The 17794-nt window shown below is 38.9% G+C and overlaps 1 protein-coding gene across 2 annotated transcripts in view; it reads left to right on the plus strand.

The window, feature by feature from the left end:
• METAP1 (methionyl aminopeptidase 1) overlaps positions 1–17794 on the plus strand; it is an 85878-nt gene that overhangs the window by 46168 nt on the left and 21916 nt on the right. For both annotated transcript variants that reach the window (XM_037990136.2, XM_007999349.3), the window contains exons 6-10: positions 264–347; positions 2469–2607; positions 4706–4837; positions 8234–8377; positions 16631–16696. In XM_037990136.2, coding sequence (XP_037846064.1) covers positions 264–347; positions 2469–2607; positions 4706–4837; positions 8234–8377; positions 16631–16696 — 565 coding nt within the window. The remainder of the gene's footprint in view (positions 1–263; positions 348–2468; positions 2608–4705; positions 4838–8233; positions 8378–16630; positions 16697–17794) is intronic.

The following is a 17794-nucleotide window of genomic DNA, read 5'->3' on the forward strand; positions in this document are numbered from 1 at the left end:
TACCTCTATCAGTTGATGATTGTTTAGATTACTTAGGATGTATATTTTCACATAGAAATCAGCCAAGCTTACTGCTGCTTGCTCGTTAGCCCAATTTTTATATAAAATTTGTCTGTTTTTATGTATTTACATTTTATATATTTTCTATAAAGTTATAATATTCAAGGGGAGATTAATTTTTACCAATCTTCCACTAACAGTAGAAGGGGTATAGATTTCTATTTCTGTGTCTTTTTTTAATGTATTGTGTTCCTTTTTTACAGCTTGCTAGAGAAGTTTTGGATATTGCTGCCGGCATGATTAAACCAGGTGTAACTACTGAAGAAATAGATCACGCTGTACACTTAGTAAGAACTTCACTTTTTTACTTTGAGAAATTTTGTTACATTACTTGATGCTTTGAACTTAAACATTAAGTAGACAAATTCTGAGTGTCTAAGGTAACTTAGGTAAGTTCATTTGAAAGCAAATTTTTGCTTTGTTTCAAATGTGGAAAACATTCAAAAGTCATTATTCCCATCTTTAAGAATCTATAATATTAAGGTCTGAGGTAAGCTTGAAAAATACCTTGTTTCTGAAACAAGATATTCATAATAAGCATTTCAGTTGAGCTTTTATAAAATGATTGATTTTATCTGCTTTAAATAAATCCTGCCACTACAGACATCTAATATTCTGAAATAAAAAAAAAGAATATAACTTCTGATGGTAGATTAGTTAAATGTTTCCTTTTATATCTATAGTGTCAAGGCAATGAACAGTCCAGATAAATATTTGTAGTAAGTATAGGGATTAAAAATAAATAAAGATTGTCTGTCCATCAGAGAGAGACCTTAAGACTTTAGTAGATGAGTGTACACATTATATGAATTAAAAAGAAATGAGTGATAAGTAGTTAATATATGGAAAGCAGATCTCAAACATGTTCTAGTAAACAAATGCAAATTATAAAGGCCTAGTAAATTTGTATTTTTAAAGATGTTTCTATCCGTTGCTTGTGTGGAGTGATGAAACTGGTCCTCTTTTCTGCTTGGTGATGGTATTGTAAATTGGAAGAACCCTTTTGGAAGGATTTGACCATGTATCTTGAGCTATGAAAATGTTTATAGATTTTTTATTCAGAATCTTATTAATCCTGAATTTTGGGTATTGTTTCATATGTTAGTATAAGATATATCATATGCAATAATAGCATTTTGAGTATGTTCTGTGGGCCAGGTGCTCAAGTGCTTCTTTTACATTAACTCATTCGTCTTACCAACAACCCCTTGAGGGTAGGTACTATTGTAATCTCCATTTTATAGGTAAGGAAACTGAGGAGGAGAGAGGTTAATTAAATTGTCAAAAGTTACATGACTTGTAAATGATGGAATTGGCATTTTCAATCTAGAACGTCTAATTCTATATGCTCTAAACTATTATTTGTAATGCTATGAGAAGCAGAGAAGTATATTCCTAAATGAGGGAAAAGCTACAAATGTAGTTATTGGTTGTAAGATTTTTTTTTTCTGTAATTGAGGAAATTTCATATTAATTTAAATTTCCAGTAAGAATGAAATTGCTAGTAAAATCATGATATATTCTACATATTCTGCAAATGGTGTATTGTGCAACCATTAAAAAATATTAGCCTGAAGACTAGAGCAGGATGGAAACAGAAATTATGTATGCTGTGATTACTACTGTGTAAAAGCATCCAGTGAAGTAGACCATGGAGAGCAGACCATGTTTTTCTGTAAGAGTTCTTTTGTTGTTCCACTGAATGTGGTTATTAAAATGTCTGGAAGTACTTTGCCATTTCTTAATTATGCTAGTAGTAGTCATTTTTGGGGCATAGTGATACAGGCTTGTTTCAACATAAGAATTATAATTACATAAAAAATGCTTGTTAATATTTACTTAAAATATATTTTTACTTTGATATATTTTTCACAAGGACTAGCTAATTCTAAAGTAAAATCTTCATATGTGGTAATATTTATATATATATTTGTAATAGAGGTTGAGTATCCCTTATCTGAAATGCTTTGGACCAGAAGTGTTTTGGATTTTGAATTTTTTTGGATTTTGGAATATTTGTATTATACATAACTGGTTAAGCATTTCTAATTTCAGAATTTGAAATTCTAAATTCTCCAATGGGCATTCCTTTGAGTGTCCTGTTTGTCTTCAAAAAGTTTCGTATTTTGGAGGATTTCAGATTTTTAGATTAGGAATACTTAACCTGTATGTCATTTTAGTTTTCCTTTGTGCAGTTACCAGTAAACTGGTTTGTATATGTGTACCTGACTGGCACAAACCCTGTTGTATATTGTTTAAGATAATATCCACTACTGTTACTAAAATAAAATATTAAGTTCTTTATAATGACATGTGTCCAGCTTTTTTCACATTTTTCCAATTTTAAAATCTGTAATTTCATACAGATTTTTCTTTATATATTCCAAATTATTTTTTCTGTATTATAGGCATGTATTGCAAGAAATTGCTACCCTTCTCCCTTGAATTATTACAATTTCCCAAAGTCTTGTTGTACATCAGTGAATGAAGTCATTTGCCATGGAATACCAGACAGACGGCCCTTGCAAGAAGGTGACATTGTTAATGGTAAGAAAAATATGTTACTTTCATCACCATGGGCAAAGAAGCAACAAAACTTGGGGGAATCTGACAGTGACTTGTGTTTTCTTGACTTGCTTCCTGTACTTACTCTTTTTCCTTTTTAAAATTCAGTATCACTAGCTCTTAAATCTATGGAAAGCTCTCTCATGGTTTTGTGCATTTTGCTTTTAAGATACTTCTGGTGTGATATGTTTGGTGGAGTGTGTATTTCTTTAATGCTTACCTCATATGTGATTGATTAGGTCAAAGATGTCGGTGAAATGTGGAGTCTAGTTTTTTTTCCCCCAGAAGTTCATTAATGGTTTTGAAGAGACCAGGGCAGGCTTCGTTATAGATACAGGAAAACCCTTCATAATATATGAAGACCTAAAGGAAAGCTGAAAATCTTGCAGAAGCGCCTTACTTGAGTGGAAGTAGCTTTAAAGATCCCTATGTTAAGCTGCCTTGGGAAGCTACAAGTATAGAGAGTGGAGGAAGTAGCTTAAAAGACATTATTCCTTTTCTTTTTTTTTTGAGATGGAGTCTCGCTCTGTCGCCCAGGCTGGAGTGCAGTGGCGTGATCTCGGCTCACTGCAAGCTCCGCCTCCTGGGTTTTCGCCATTCTCCTGCCTCACCCTCCTGAGTAGCTGGGACTACAGGCACCTGTCACCATGCCCGGCTCATTTTTTGTATTTTTAGTAGAGACAGGGTTTCACTGTGTTAGCCAGGATGGTGTCGATCTCCTGATCTCGTGATCCGCCCATCTTGGCCTCCCAAAGTGCTGAGATTACAGGCGTGAGCCACCGCGCCTGGCCAGAAGACATTAATGAAGGCTTTCCTAGATGGTATTTGTTTTTGTTTTGTGTATCATTTTATTTTTTGGAGACAGGGTCTGTCACCCAGGCTTGAGTGCAGTGGCGCCATCATGGCTCACTGCTGCCTCGACTTCCCTCGCTCAGGTGATCCTCCCACCTCAGAAGTAGACAAGACTACAGGCTCATTGCTACCATACTCAACTCATTTTTTGTACTTTTTGTAGAAGCAGGGTTTTGGCATGTTGTTCAGGCTGGTCTCAAACTCCTGGACTCAAGCAGTCTGCTCGCCTTGGCCTCCCAGAGTCTTGGGATTACAGACATGAGCTACTGTGCCTGGCCTAGATGGTATTTTAATATTGATGAAGTTAGACTCTTTGTTAATAAGATATCTTAAAGGAACTGCCTGTCAAATGAGGAAGCATGAGCCCAAGTGTTAGAGGCTGCAGATAATTGACTGATTGTGATGGTAGCTGTGAATGATAGCCAAAATTTAACTATGACACAATTTTTATTAGAATTGCTACTGCTTTAGTTAGGGTATCTGTTCATAAAGTTCCATAGGTTTTGAGGCCAACCCTGTTTTTCATAAAAACCCTGTTATTTTTATTACATGCAGAATGTGTGAGGTTTTTCAGGAGTGTATGTGTTGTGCTAGAACCAAAATATCTATATTGTGATGTTATAGGTTGATTTAAATATATGGTTTAAAAATACTCAATGTGCTCTCTAGATACATTATAATGGTATAATAGTATATAGTATAATGGTAAAATAGTAATCTGTATTCTTAAACATGGGGACAAAGAGGAGAATGAATATTCACAAATAAGTGAAAAGCAAATGAGTTTTAAAAAACAGGTGTAGAGCAGTGTAAATTTTTCTATTATTCCCTAGCAGGAGTAAGGAACTTGTAAAAGATAAATGAAAATGGTATTTTGTAGCAGTGTAGCAAAGTCTTCAATTTAATGTTACTAACTCTAGTAATTTATCTTGCATGATTTTATCCCACATTTTTCTTTTGCCACAAGTGATATAATTTCTGTAAGAGTATAAAAACCTACTATCTGACTTATGTTATTATGGCCATATTCCTGCTCTCCACAGTGAGTTCAGTTACATTACACTCAGGGAGCTTCTGTTGGGCAATAACTATCTATCCATTGGTGTCTAATTTGAGAATGCAGAAGTTATCTTTTTCATTAAGTTGCTAGATGCTGTCATGTTGGAAAAGCACTTGAATTTTGAAATGAAAATAAGTATGGTCTTTATATTTGCACATTCTCTTGCAGTGGACATCACTCTTTATCGCAATGGTTATCATGGGGACCTGAATGAGACGTTTTTTGTTGGAGATGTGGATGATGGAGCACGGAAACTTGTTCAGACTACATATGAGTGCCTGATGCAAGCCATCGATGCAGGTCAGCCTCATTGTTGAGCACCTATTGGCAGTCCTGTGCGCTGATGGGCTAGGAATGACAGGGCGCCGCAATTCTGTGCATTACTTGTAGTTTTGCCCCTGTTCTACCTGAGTTAGCTTTGGGTGTTAGCAGTAATGGGTGAAAGGATGATTTGGGAATCCCTTGGTGGAGATAGACCAGATGATTGGTTAGCATCCTTTGTTTCTTCTGTGATTTATCTTCCCTTTCTTTGCCTGATAAATGAAGAGGAGTGTGCAGATGGTTTTTTAGTACAACTTTTATTCTATTTTTCAAATTCTTTCCACTACATAAATATTATGTTCTCCTTATAAAAAATTAAAACTGAAGATTATGAGTGAAAAAATGTGTGATCCTCCTTTATACTTGCCTCCCCTCTTTTCTTATCTCTCTCTTCTCTCTGGAGATATCCCCTGTTACCATTTAGGTTTTTTCTCTCTCCTGTGCATTAATGCACACACGTATGTGTATGTGTTAAATTAGGTTAAATGGAATCATAGTATTTTTAATGTGTAACTGGGCTGTTTTTTCAACTGTCATAGAGATCTTTTCAAGTTAGCATATGTACCTACAGATATATATTTACCTCATCCTTTTAATGGCTATGTATTATATTCTGTAGTATTACAATTTGTGTAACTATTCTGTTGGATTTTGGTGATTTCCAGATTTCTTGCTATTGTAGTAATGGGTAGGGGTGTATTTCTGGAGGATTTTTCTCAGGCTGTCTTTGTACATAATAAAAAACTTATTGAGGCTTTTTTGTTTAATCAATATCTTATGGGGATAAGAGAAGGAAAGGGGCTGGGCATGGTGACTCACTCCTGTAATCCCAGCACCTTGGGAGGCTGAGGTTGGCGGATCTCCTGAGGTTAGGAGGTCGAGACCAGCCTGGCCAACATGGTGAAACCCTGTCTCTAATAAAAATGGAAAATTAGCCAGATGTGGTGGCGTGCGCCTGTAATTGCAACTACTCGGGAGGCTAAGGCAGGAGAGTTGCTGGACCTGGAAAGTGGATCGTGCCACTGCATTCCAGCTTGGGCAACAGAGCGAGACTCCATTTCAAAAAAAAAAAAAAAGGAAAGGAAAGCTATTAACAGCATCTTGTTGGAGTTGTTAATAAATGGGCAAACAGCCTTCAAGTTAAATCTTTACCATTTCAACTTTATTATCCAGTGTACTATCTGCAACCCTCCCCAGTCTCCCCAAATCTTGATGTCATCAACAGAATAGTGAACAGGACAGAGTTCTTAGACAAACATACAGTTATCTCTAATAACATTGATCCAGTATTTTTATTGTTTTTAGTGCCTTCTTTAATGGGTATGGGAGATGAAATTTTTACTCAAGTTGGAGGAATGGAAATGATGGAATATGACATTTTTGTGTATCAGGTGAAATTTTGAAAACTTATTCATTGTTGATTATTTTAAAACGTTAATACAGGAGGTAGAATTGAAGAAATTTAATGTTTAGTTTGTCATTTGTGAAAGCTTAAGTTTGAAATAATTTTTAGAGTTTCTGCCAGATAATATAGTCAATGTTTCTATTCTTTTTGCTTCTCTGTGAATCAACTGAAGAAACAAAAAAAAAAAATAAAAAGAAAAAAATGAGATAGTTAGAATGCTGTTTTATATGACGTATGACTGGAAGGTGCCAGTAGTTTTCAGGAAAGAACGAAAGTAGCCAGGAAAGAATGAAAGTGACTTGATCTTTTTTGGACAGTGCTATGAATTCCTTTGTATAAGTCATTTTTGCCCCCCTTTTTGTTCCTCATTTTGCACCCCTCTCATTCCACCAGGTAGAGGGTTTGAAAAGCTGTTGAAATTAGGCTTCTTAAGTAGGGTTTCTTCGTCTATGCACTTAGTGGCTTTTGGGCCTGATAATTTTTTGTTGTAGAGGCCTGTTCTGTACATGTAAGATGCTTCACAAGGTCTCTACCCAGTAAATGCCAGTTATACCACACCCTGTGTTTGACAACCAGAAATATTAATATCTCTAGATACTACCCTTTGGGGCCACAGTTGGAGCAGTTTGAAAATCAGGGAAGACTTCCCCTGTCACTCCATGCAACATGGATTACAATTTTGTTCCCCCTCCCACCCCAGACTGATAGGAAGGCCTGGACAGGAATGAAAGAAAATCATTATGAAAGTCAGCATGATTTTTCAAAACCAGAAACCTCCTTCCTTCTCCCTCCAAAATCAAGCTGGAAGGTACAGTTAAGAGCAAGTAAAAATGTTAATTGAAGTGATTCTTTGAGCTATTTACCCTGAAATGGATGGGAAAGATACATTGTATCTGAACCTCAGTCTGGGAATCAGATAGCTGAGTAGGAGAGTGTAGAGAGTTAAGGATCCCCAGAGCCATCTTGAGGTTCCCTAGGAGTCTGACAGTGCCCAGCTCCTGAGTCTTAGTGTAAGGGAGAACCTTAATAGTGATGAGAACCACTTGTTTTGTTTTGTGTTTTATTGAAACACCAGTAAAAGTCATAAAAGCTAAACAGAGCAGAAAGTGTATATAGTGAGAAGTATCTTTCCTATACTGTACCTCTAGAATTGTCTGTAGAGGCAGCCGTGGAAAGTTTGAGAACGTTTTTATGGGGATAAAGAAGCCCAGGGGAAGTAAGTCTTTCAGAAGTTGTCCAGGCTGAAACTCAGGACAATTCGTTACTTTTTGAACATTCCTTTTACTCCTAGTGCATTTTCTTATCTCTTCTGCTCACATAAATAGAATGGAACACTTGACCTTAGGGAGGGATGCGAAAAGAAGTATTTTCTTCTCTATTGTTCTCTATTGTTAAAGAAAGCAAAAGGTTTCCAACCCTTTAGTACTGTTATGAGTCTAACGTTTTTGGCATGAAAGGAGGAACTACGAATGCCCTTGGTTTGAATTAGAACTCTACCAGTTACTGGCTGTTTGGCCTCTCTGTGCCTCATCTATAAGTTGAGGCATGGATGCATAAAAGTGTTTCAAAAGCTTCCTAGCGCAAAGATAGTAATTAACTACTTCTTCTTTTTTTTTTTTTCTATTTTGAGACAAGGTCTCTCTCTTTTGCCCAGGCCAGAGTACAGTGGCAGGAACACTGCAGCCTCGACCTCCCGGGTTCCAGTGATCCTCCTACCACAGCCTCCCAAGTGTAACTGGGACTATAGGCATGCACCACTATGCAGGGCTAAATTTTGTATTTTTTGCAGAGACAGGGCTTTGCCATGTAGCCCAGGCTGGTCTTGAACTCCTGAGCTCAGGCGATCTTCCTGCCTTGACCTCTCAAAGTGCTGGGATTACAGGCATGAGCCACTGCACCCGGTTGATAGTAATTGCTTAGTACATGTTAGTAATTATTAGTTTATCATGAATTTTCTCTTTTCCTTTCAGTGAAGCCTGGTGTTCGGTACAGGGAACTGGGAAACATTATCCAGAAGCATGCCCAAGCAAATGGGTTTTCAGTTGTTCGAAGCTATTGTGGGCATGGAATCCACAAGCTTTTTCATACAGCTCCCAATGTACCCCACTATGCCAGTAAGTACTATCTGGAGATTTGGTATAAGCTCACCATTTATTCAACAAATACGTATTCATACATTTAACATTACCTACTATTTTGTATTCACTAGAGTAATCTGTTAACTGTAATAGATAGAGTCCCAAAATGTGTATTTGCTGAAACACAGTGCAAGTTCATGTCTTACTCACATAATAGTCCAAAGCAAATGTGTTTGGTCACTGTGGGGGCAGGGCAGTTACTGTGTGACACAGGCTATGTCATCTTCGACCTGTGGCTTTCAAAGTCACTTTGGGAGTTGCCCTCCTGGCCAGTAGATAGTGAGGGTGTTGGGGGTTGAAGCTTGGAGGGGTATACTTGGGAGTTTTTAACAGTCAGCTGGAATTGGCATAAATCAAATTTATTTTCCATTGGCAGGAATTCAGTCACATGGCTGCATCTAAATGCAAGGGAAGTGGGAAAACGTAATTTAATTGTGTGTTATGGAAGAAAAGTAACCTTATTTTGGTGAATAATCAACAGTCTGCCACAGGCCTAGCCTTTACTATTCTGATCCCTTAGGTGAAGTCAGTTCGTCTTGCTTGGTTTTAGTGCTTAATGTATGTCAGATCCTGTAATATTTGTTCATATAAATAGAGGGGAATAAACAAAGTACCTTTCCTCAGGTTGAGTGCCATATGATACAATAACAAAGAAAGTGTAAGATAGATAATGTCTTACAGAAATATTTTCTGTAGAGAGAGAAGACATGTACAGGAATGAATCTGTTATTTGGTGTTGGAAATGAAAGCTGTCCACAGTAAGTGACCTAGAAAGGAACTTAGCACATATGTATTGAGCCACTGTTAGATAAACACTTTCATCTCCTTGTGCTTAATTTTTTTCATCTGTACAATAGTAGGGAATGGTACTTACTGTAGAATTGTTATGAGGGTTAGGTGAGATGATACATGGAAAGCACTTAGAACGCTGCATGAAAACAGTACACGAAAGCATTTAATCAATGACAGTAATATGTAATATCTCATTTGATCATTGCAACTCTGTGGATAATTTCTTAGCCCAATTTTTTTAAAGCAACTCTGCTTACAGAGGTAATTGGCTTGCTCAAGGTCACACAAACTAGTAATTAAATGCCATACTAGCATTGATACCTGGGTTCTGTCTTGCTTTCTGGAGTCAGTCTTTTCTCCTATACATCATGCTGACGAGTAAGGATTGAAGAAATTTGGAGCTGGGTGCGGTGGGAGAACTAAAGAGTGGTTGAGGTTTTGGTTGGGTGGAGAGGAGAAAAAGCTTTCCAGTTGGTGGGTGAACATGAGTGCTTCAAATAGAGATGAACAGAGAAAATATAAGGTTGGCTGAGTTATATGTTAAGGACTAGCAGCAGGCAGTCCAGGTGTGTTGAATGCCAGACTGAAGAAATGTCACCGTGACTTCTGTGTCAGAATCTTCAGAATTATTTTTGAGCAAAAGAATGGCATAATGAAGCTGATATTTTGAGAAGGCTAATTTGGCAGTGGTGACTAAGATGGATTGCAGGTGGGAGTTCTGAAGATAGTTGGCCTGATGGGCAGTAGTTGTTGTAGTTGAGGTGTGACGTGGTAAAATCCTAGACATGGATAGTTGTGAAGAGAAAGTGAAATGAGTGAGCAACTTTTCTAAAGGAGAAGCTGGAGCAGTCATTCAGAGCAGGGGTCCCCAACCCCTGGGCCACAGACAGGTACCGATCCATGGCTTGTTAGGAGCTGGGCTGCACAGCAGGAGGTGAGTGGCAAGCAAGCGAGCTTTACCACCTGAGCTCTGCCTCCTGTCAGATCAGCAGAGACTGAAGACAATAATATTTATGGGAGAAGGGGATTTTGGTCAGTGGTTATAGTGTCAGCAAAATATGTCGCCACTGTTATACAAAAGATGTCATATGAGTTTCCTATTAAATCATTTAATTAGACATAAACAATTATGAAAAGAGGAAAAAGGATCCAGGTGTACTTTATATAGTCATTTTGGGATAGGATCTCACTGTGTCGCCTAGGCTAAAGTGTAGTGGTGTAATCACGGCTCACTGGAGCCTTGACCTCCAAGAGCTCAAGCAGTCCTCCTACCTCAGCCTCCTGAGTAGCTGGTACTACAGGTGTGGGCCACCATCCCTGGCTGATTTTTATATTTTTCTAGAGACAGGGTTTCTCCATGTTGCCCAGGCTGATATCAAACTCCTGGGCTCAAGCAGTCTGCTCACCTCAGCCTCCCAAGGAGCTGGGGTTTCAGGCGTGAGTGTGGTAACACCCAGCCTTATATATTATGTTTATGAGGAGTCACATTTATATAAAACAAAATATGCTGTGATCACTCTAGGGAAGTATTAAACAATTGAGGGTTTTTTTTTCTGTATAGCAGAGATATCTTTTGAAATGTAAATCTCTGCTTTTATTTGTAACTCTATTCCTAACCCAAATGAGGGAAGAACCAGGAAATCGTTGTATAACATTCCTCCACTGCTTCTATGTAGGAGAAATCCTTGTTAGGTGAGAGTTTATTTGCTTCTATGTTTGAATCAATGGGTGGGAAGTAATGATGATAATATTTTACATTTAAACTGAACAGGCATACCTCTGAGATAACTGTTCTGTTCCAGACCCTTGCAATATAGTGAATATCGCAATAAAGCAAGTCATACAGATTTTTTGGTTTCCCAGTGCATAAAAAAGTTACGTTTATACTGTAGTCTATTGTGTGTGTAGTCTTAACAATGCACAAACCTTGATTTAAAAATACTCTATTGCTAAAAAATACTAACAGTCGTCTGAGTCTTCAGCGAGTTGTAATCCTCTTGCTGGTGAAAGGTCTTCCCTTATGTTGATGGCTACTGACTGATGAGGGTGGTGGTTGCTGAAGGCTGAGGTTTGTATTACATTCTCACATTGTTAGAAATTCCTGAACCTGAGTAATTTATAAAGAAAAGAGGCTTAATTGGCTCATGGTTCTGCAGGCTATACAGGAAGCATTGCAGCATCAGCTTCCAGAGAGGCCTCAGGGAACTTACAATCATGGCGGAAGGCAAAGAGGGAGTGAGTGTCTCACATGGTGGGAGCAGGAGCAAGAGAGAGAGCACGTGGGAGGAGAAACAACCAGATCTCACGACAACTCATTCACTATACAGTACCAAGAGAGGTAGTGCTAAACCATTCATGGGAACTCTGCCCCCACGATCCAGTCACTTTCCACAAGGCCTCTCCTCCAACACTGGGAATTATATTTCAACATGAGATTTGGGTGGGAACACAGATCCAAACCATATCAGGGTGGTCGTGGCAATTTCTTGAAATAAGACAACAAAGTTTGTCACATTGATTGACTCTTCCTTTCACGAAGATTTTTCTGTAGCTTGTGATGTTGTTTGATACATTTTATCCACAGAACTTCTTTCAAAATTGGAGTCAGTTCTCTCAAACCCTGCTCCTGTTTTATCAACTAAGTTTAAGTAATATTCCAAATCTTTTGTTATCATCTCAACAATGCTAACTATGGGTAGATTCCATCTCAAGAAACTACTTTCTTTATCCATAAGAAGCAGCTATTCAGCTGTTCAAGTTTCATCATGAGATTGCAGCAGTCCACTCACATCCTCAGGCTCCATTACTAATTCTAGTTCTCTTGCTCTTTCCACATCTATAGTTACTTCCTCCACTAAGTTTCAAACCCCTCATAGTCATCCAAAAGTATTGAAATCACCTTCTGCCCAGCTCATGTTAATATTGATATTTGATTTCCTCTCATGCATCACATAATTTCCTCCCATGAATCACAATTTTTTGGTTTTGTTTTTGTTTGTTTTGAGACGAGGTCTCACTCTGGTTGCACAGGCTGGAGTGTAGTGGCACGATCTCAGCTCACGGCAGCCTCCACCTCCTGGGCTTAGGTGATTCCTCCACCTTAGCCTCCTGAGTAACTGGGATTACAGGCACGTACCACCATGCCTCGGTTTTTTTTTTTTTTTTTTTTTTTGTATTTTTAGTAGAAATAGGATTTCACTATGTTGCCCAGGCTGGTCTTGAACTCCTGGACTCATACATTCCACCCACCTCGGCCTCCCAGAGTGCTGGGATTACAGGCATGTGCCACCGCGCCCAATCTACAGATGTTTTTAATGGCATCCAGAATGGTGAATCCTTTCAAGAAGTTTTCCAGTTTACTTTTGTATGGATTCATCAGAGGAATCACTATCTATGGCAGCCTTAGAAAATGTGTTTCTTAAATAATAAGACTTGAAAGTGAAAATTCCTTCTTGATCCATGAGCCTACAGAATAGATGCCGTGTTAGCAGGCATGAAACCAACATTCATCTAATACGTCTCCGTTAGAGCTCTTGGGCGACCAGTGCATTGTCAGTGAGCAGTAATATTTTGAAAGGAATCTTTTTCTCTGAGCAGTAGGTTTCAGCATTAATATTATTAATTATATTAACTATATTATATATTAAGTATATTAACTATTATATATATTAATTATATATTAATATTATTAAGATATTCAGTAAACCATGCTATAAATTGAGGTGCTGTCATCCAGGCTTTGTTGTTCCGTTTCTAGAGCACAGGCAGAGTAGATTTCGCTTCATTCTTAAGGAATCTTAAGGAATGGTAGATGAGCATTGACTTCAACTTAAAAGTCACAGGCAGCAGGATCCCCTAACAAGAAAGTCAGCCTGTCCTTTGAAGCCAGTTGCTGACTTCTCTCTAGTTAGAAAGTCCTAGGTGGCATTTTCTTCCATGAGAAGGCTGTTTTGGTCTGCGTTGAAAATCTGTTAGTATAACCACCTTCATCATAGCTATATCTTCTGGCAAATTTGCTGCAGTTTCTAGATCAGCACTTGCCGCTTCACGGTGCACTTTTATGTAATGGAGACGGATTGTTTAAACTTCGTGAACCAACCTCTGCTTTCAACTTTTCTTCTGCTTTGTCACTTCTCTTAGCCTTCGTAGAATTGGAGAGAGTTAGTGCCTTGCTTTGGATTGGGCTTTGGCTTAAGGGAATGTTGTGGGTTGTGTGATTTTCTGTCTAGACCATTCAAACCTCCTCCATAACAGCAGTAAGACTGTTTTACTTTCTTTGCATTTGTGGGTTCAGTGAAGTAGCGCTTTCAGTTTGCTTCACGAACTTTCCCTCTGCATTCACAACGTGGCTAACTCTTTGGCACAAGAGACCTAGCTTTTGGCCTATCTAGGCTATTGACATGCCTTCCTCATTAAGTTTAATCATTTCTAGCTTTTGATTCAAAGTGAGAGACATGTGACTCTTCCTTTCAGTTAAACACTTAGAGGCCATTGTAGGCTATTAAGTGGCCTAATTTCAGTATTGTGTTTCAGGGAATAGGGAGGCCTGAGGAGAGGGAGAGAGAAGTGGGGCAGGCTGATGGAGCCGTCAGACCACACACAAACATTTGTTTGCTGTCTTACATGGGCACAGTTTGTGGTGCTGCAAAACAATTAAAATTTTAACATCAAAGATCATTGATCACAGATCACTATAACTGATACAATAATAATGAACATGTTTGAAAGATTGTGAAAATTACCAAATTGTGACACAGAGACATGAAGTGAACATGCACTGTGGGAAAAATGACATTGTTAGACTTGCTCAGTATAGGGTTGCCACAAATCTTCAATTTATTAAAAAAAAAAAAAAGGCTGTATCTGGTCAGATGCGGTGGCTTATGCCTGTAATTCCAGCACCTTGGGAGGCTGAAGCAGGCAGATCACTTGAGGTCAGGAGTTCTAGACCAGCCTGGCCAAAATGGTGAAACCATGCTTCTACTAAACATACAAAAATTAGCTGGCCATGGTGTGTGCGCCTGTAGTCCCCAGTTACTCAGGAAGCTGAGGTGGGAGGAGCACTTGAACCTGGAAGGTGGAGGTTGCAGTGAGCCGAGATCGTGCCACTACACTCCAGCCTGGGCAACAGAGCAAGAGTCCGTCTCAAAAAAGAAAGAAAGAAAGAAAAAGCAGTATCTGTGAAGCATAATACAGTGAAGTGCAATAAAACAAGGTATGCCTCCATATTACAGTCATTCTGTGAGAGACTATAGATTAGGTACAAATTTTTTAAAAAGTGCCTGTGTCTGCAATATTATAGTGACTCAGATAATGTATATTTGTTGAGTGAGGTATGTTGGAAACTGAAACTTTAATCAGTGTAAAAATTATTGAGAGATATGTTACATGTTGTTTTAGTCTTTGGAATCCAAATTGCTTTTGCACTTATAGCCTTAGTTCTGATTAGCCACTTTTCAAGTACTTCCTAGCTATGGAAGTAGCATGGCCAATGCTGCTATATTGGACATGAGAGTTCAAGATCCTTTCATCCTTTTTACTTTCAGTGACACCACACTGACATTCTTGACATTTTCTTTTTGGTTTCTCCAAGGAAATATAGACCAATTCTGTGTTTGTATTAATAAGCATGTCCTTTTGAAGGTTTATGAGTTTAGAAATTAAAAGTCAAATGTTTCTTTTTTTTTTAAATGACCTTAGGATTTTATATCAGTTTAGAAGCTCCAGATTTGAAATCTGCAGTAAGTGTAATTTGGCAATACCTAAGATAGTGGAAAGCAGCACGATAGCTATTCATCTGGAAAGTTGTGCAGGAATATAAATGTGTAGGGGAGATTAGACCATTCCTGGAAAGAGGAGAGTTTAGTTGAGTCAGCCTCAAAAGGCGGTCAAATTTGCCATTGAAAACAAAGTTGCAGATCACAACAACCTCACACAGGAACCCTGAAAAGCTGATGTGTTAGCCATCTGGTGGTCAGGTTGGGCATTGCAGTCATTCGCTTAGCCGATACCCTTATTAGGTTTTGTTTAACTTGAAATTTAAATTAGTTCTCCATTTTTGTCTAAAAAAGCCTATTCCTCGTTTTAACATTTTTGGCCTTTTTGAGGGATGTGGCAGGTCTGGTCACTGTAATTTATTGTTATATTTCTCATGACGATCCTGAATAAAGCATTATTAGTAAACTTGCACAATAGAGTTTGCTTTTTTGCTTTGAATTAAAAAATAGTGGTTTCCTCAGTTTTTTTTGTTTTGTTTTTGTTTTTGTTTGTTTTTTTGAGACGGAGTCTTGCTCTGTTGCCCAGGCAGGATCTCGGCTCACTGCAAGCTCCGCCTCCCGGGTTCACGCCATTCTCCTGCCTCAGCCTCCCAAGTAGCTGGGACTACAGGCGTGTGGCACCACACCCGGCTAATTTTTTGTATGTTTAGTAGAGACAGGGTTTCACCGTGTTAGCCAGGATGGTCTTGATCTCCCGACCTTGTGATCCGCCCACCTCGGATTCCCAAAGTGCTGAGATTACAGGCGTGAGCCAGCGCACCCGGCCTTGTTTTTGTTTTTGAGAGAGTCTCGCTCAATCGCCCAGGCTGGAGTGCAGTGGTGTGATCGATCTTGGCTCACTTCACCCTCTGTCTCCTGGGCTTCAGTGATTCCCTGCCTAAGCCTCTTGAGCAGCTGAGATTTCAGGTGTACACCACCACGCCTGGCTAATTTTTGTATTTTTAGTAGAGACACAGTTTCGCTGTGTTGGCCAGGCTGGTCTCAGACTCCTGACCTGCCTCAGATGATACACCTGCCTCGGCTTCCCAAAGTGCTGGGATTATAGGCATGAGCCACCGTGCTTGACCTATTTTTTAAAAAGTAGGTTAATGTGCATAGACTTAGTTCTTCTTTGAAGATGAGAAAAAGACAACAGCTTATGAAATGTTATGAAAATCATGTAGTTTCTATGGGCTGTGCCCCTATGTACAAATACATACTTCCCCCCCAAGGTGGTGGGAGATTTCTGGCATAATCTGAATCATTCTCCTTTAAACTTCTCTACCTGGATGAGTAGTGGAACTCTTGGTTCTGTGATTGCCATTCTAATCATGAGGTAGTAGAAATCAAGGTACTTTTCTTTTATTCTTTATTTTTATTTGCCACTTTTCTTTTTATAGAAGTGATACTCATATCTGAAATACAGCCTACAAATACCTCTGTCTTCCTAGAGAATACATAAGCATAATGAAATGTGCCTAGGACAATATGTGCACCATATTAGATGGCTACCGGTGTAATACCTGTTTGTTGAACTTTAAGAAAGGGAATCAGGAGAGGAGAAGGTAATTGATTTAATAATCACTGATAGGAATTTGAGTTGTGTACTCTTTCTAGTTAGCTGTTCAACAGTACACGGTTGGTTTTGCTACCTTTTGAGACTTTTTTTCTTTAATTTCAGAAAATAAAGCAGTTGGAGTGATGAAGTCGGGCCATGTATTTACAATTGAGCCAATGATTTGTGAAGGTGAGAAAAAAGGATGCCATGATATTCTTCAGTTGAATTTGGATATATTTTAGGTTATTCATCGTGTCAGTGGTCTTTTCTACCTGCTTGCTTTTTGCTTCCTACTCATTCCCTGTCCTACCTCAAACTTGATTCAGTATCATGGAGAACTGAAAATTGAGAGGGTTGGCAAGAAGACATGGTTTCTACGTGGTAATCTTCTGTCAGGAGATGCTGAAGTGCTTCAATCCTGGTCGCTTTTCATAAAGCTCATGTCAGAGGGTGCATTGTAATAATGAGGCGCCCAGGTCAAGTCTGTGCGGATGTTCCTGCTTGACGTAGGAGAGGGAAGAGGAGGCAACAAAGTAGAGCATTTGATGAGCCACTCAGTTTGAGGCAGATATGATTATATGATTTAATTCTTCACAATTTATAAGGTGGTGTTATCCCCATTATACAGAGGAGGAAACTGGTCCTTGAAGAGGGTGAGTAGCTTGCCTGTAACTTTTAGCTCGTTACCTGGCAGAATTTGTCAGACTCAGCCCATGAGCTGTTCTGACCCTTCATGGTCTGCACTCATGTCATCACATGGCATCATATAGCTATTGTGGGGAAAGCACACCAAGGACACACTTGGCTCTGGCAGCCTCCCCACTGTTGTCGTTCCCTCCAGACAGGCTTGTAGCAGTGATAGGAGACTTGGAGTCACAATCAGGGCTCCTCACCGAGATTTTCAGAATGATTCTAGTAATGGAGCTTCCTGGTTAGGGGATGTAAAGTGAGGCAGTAGCAGTAGAGCTTGTGTGTCCTGAGCCCTGTATTAAAGGATACTCCTCTCTGGATCCTTCCAGTCTTTTTATAACGCAGTCTCGGGAGCGACTTCTATATTCTCTTTCTTAGAAGTGATTCACTGAGTCTAGCCCGCATTCAAGGGGAGCAGAAGTTCACACAAGGGCATGCATGCCAGGAGGGTGGGGATCACTGAAGTCACTAAGGCTGCCTTCTAAAGCTGATTCCTTATTGCGTTTTCTGTAAAATGAAAATTAGAATCCCTATCTTGCCAACACCCAGGGCTGCTAGACTGAGATGATTTATATTAACATAAAGTACTTTATATAC

Source organism: Chlorocebus sabaeus, chromosome 7, assembly GCF_047675955.1.
Source record: "Chlorocebus sabaeus isolate Y175 chromosome 7, mChlSab1.0.hap1, whole genome shotgun sequence".
Classification (NCBI taxonomy): domain Eukaryota; kingdom Metazoa; phylum Chordata; class Mammalia; order Primates; family Cercopithecidae; genus Chlorocebus; species Chlorocebus sabaeus.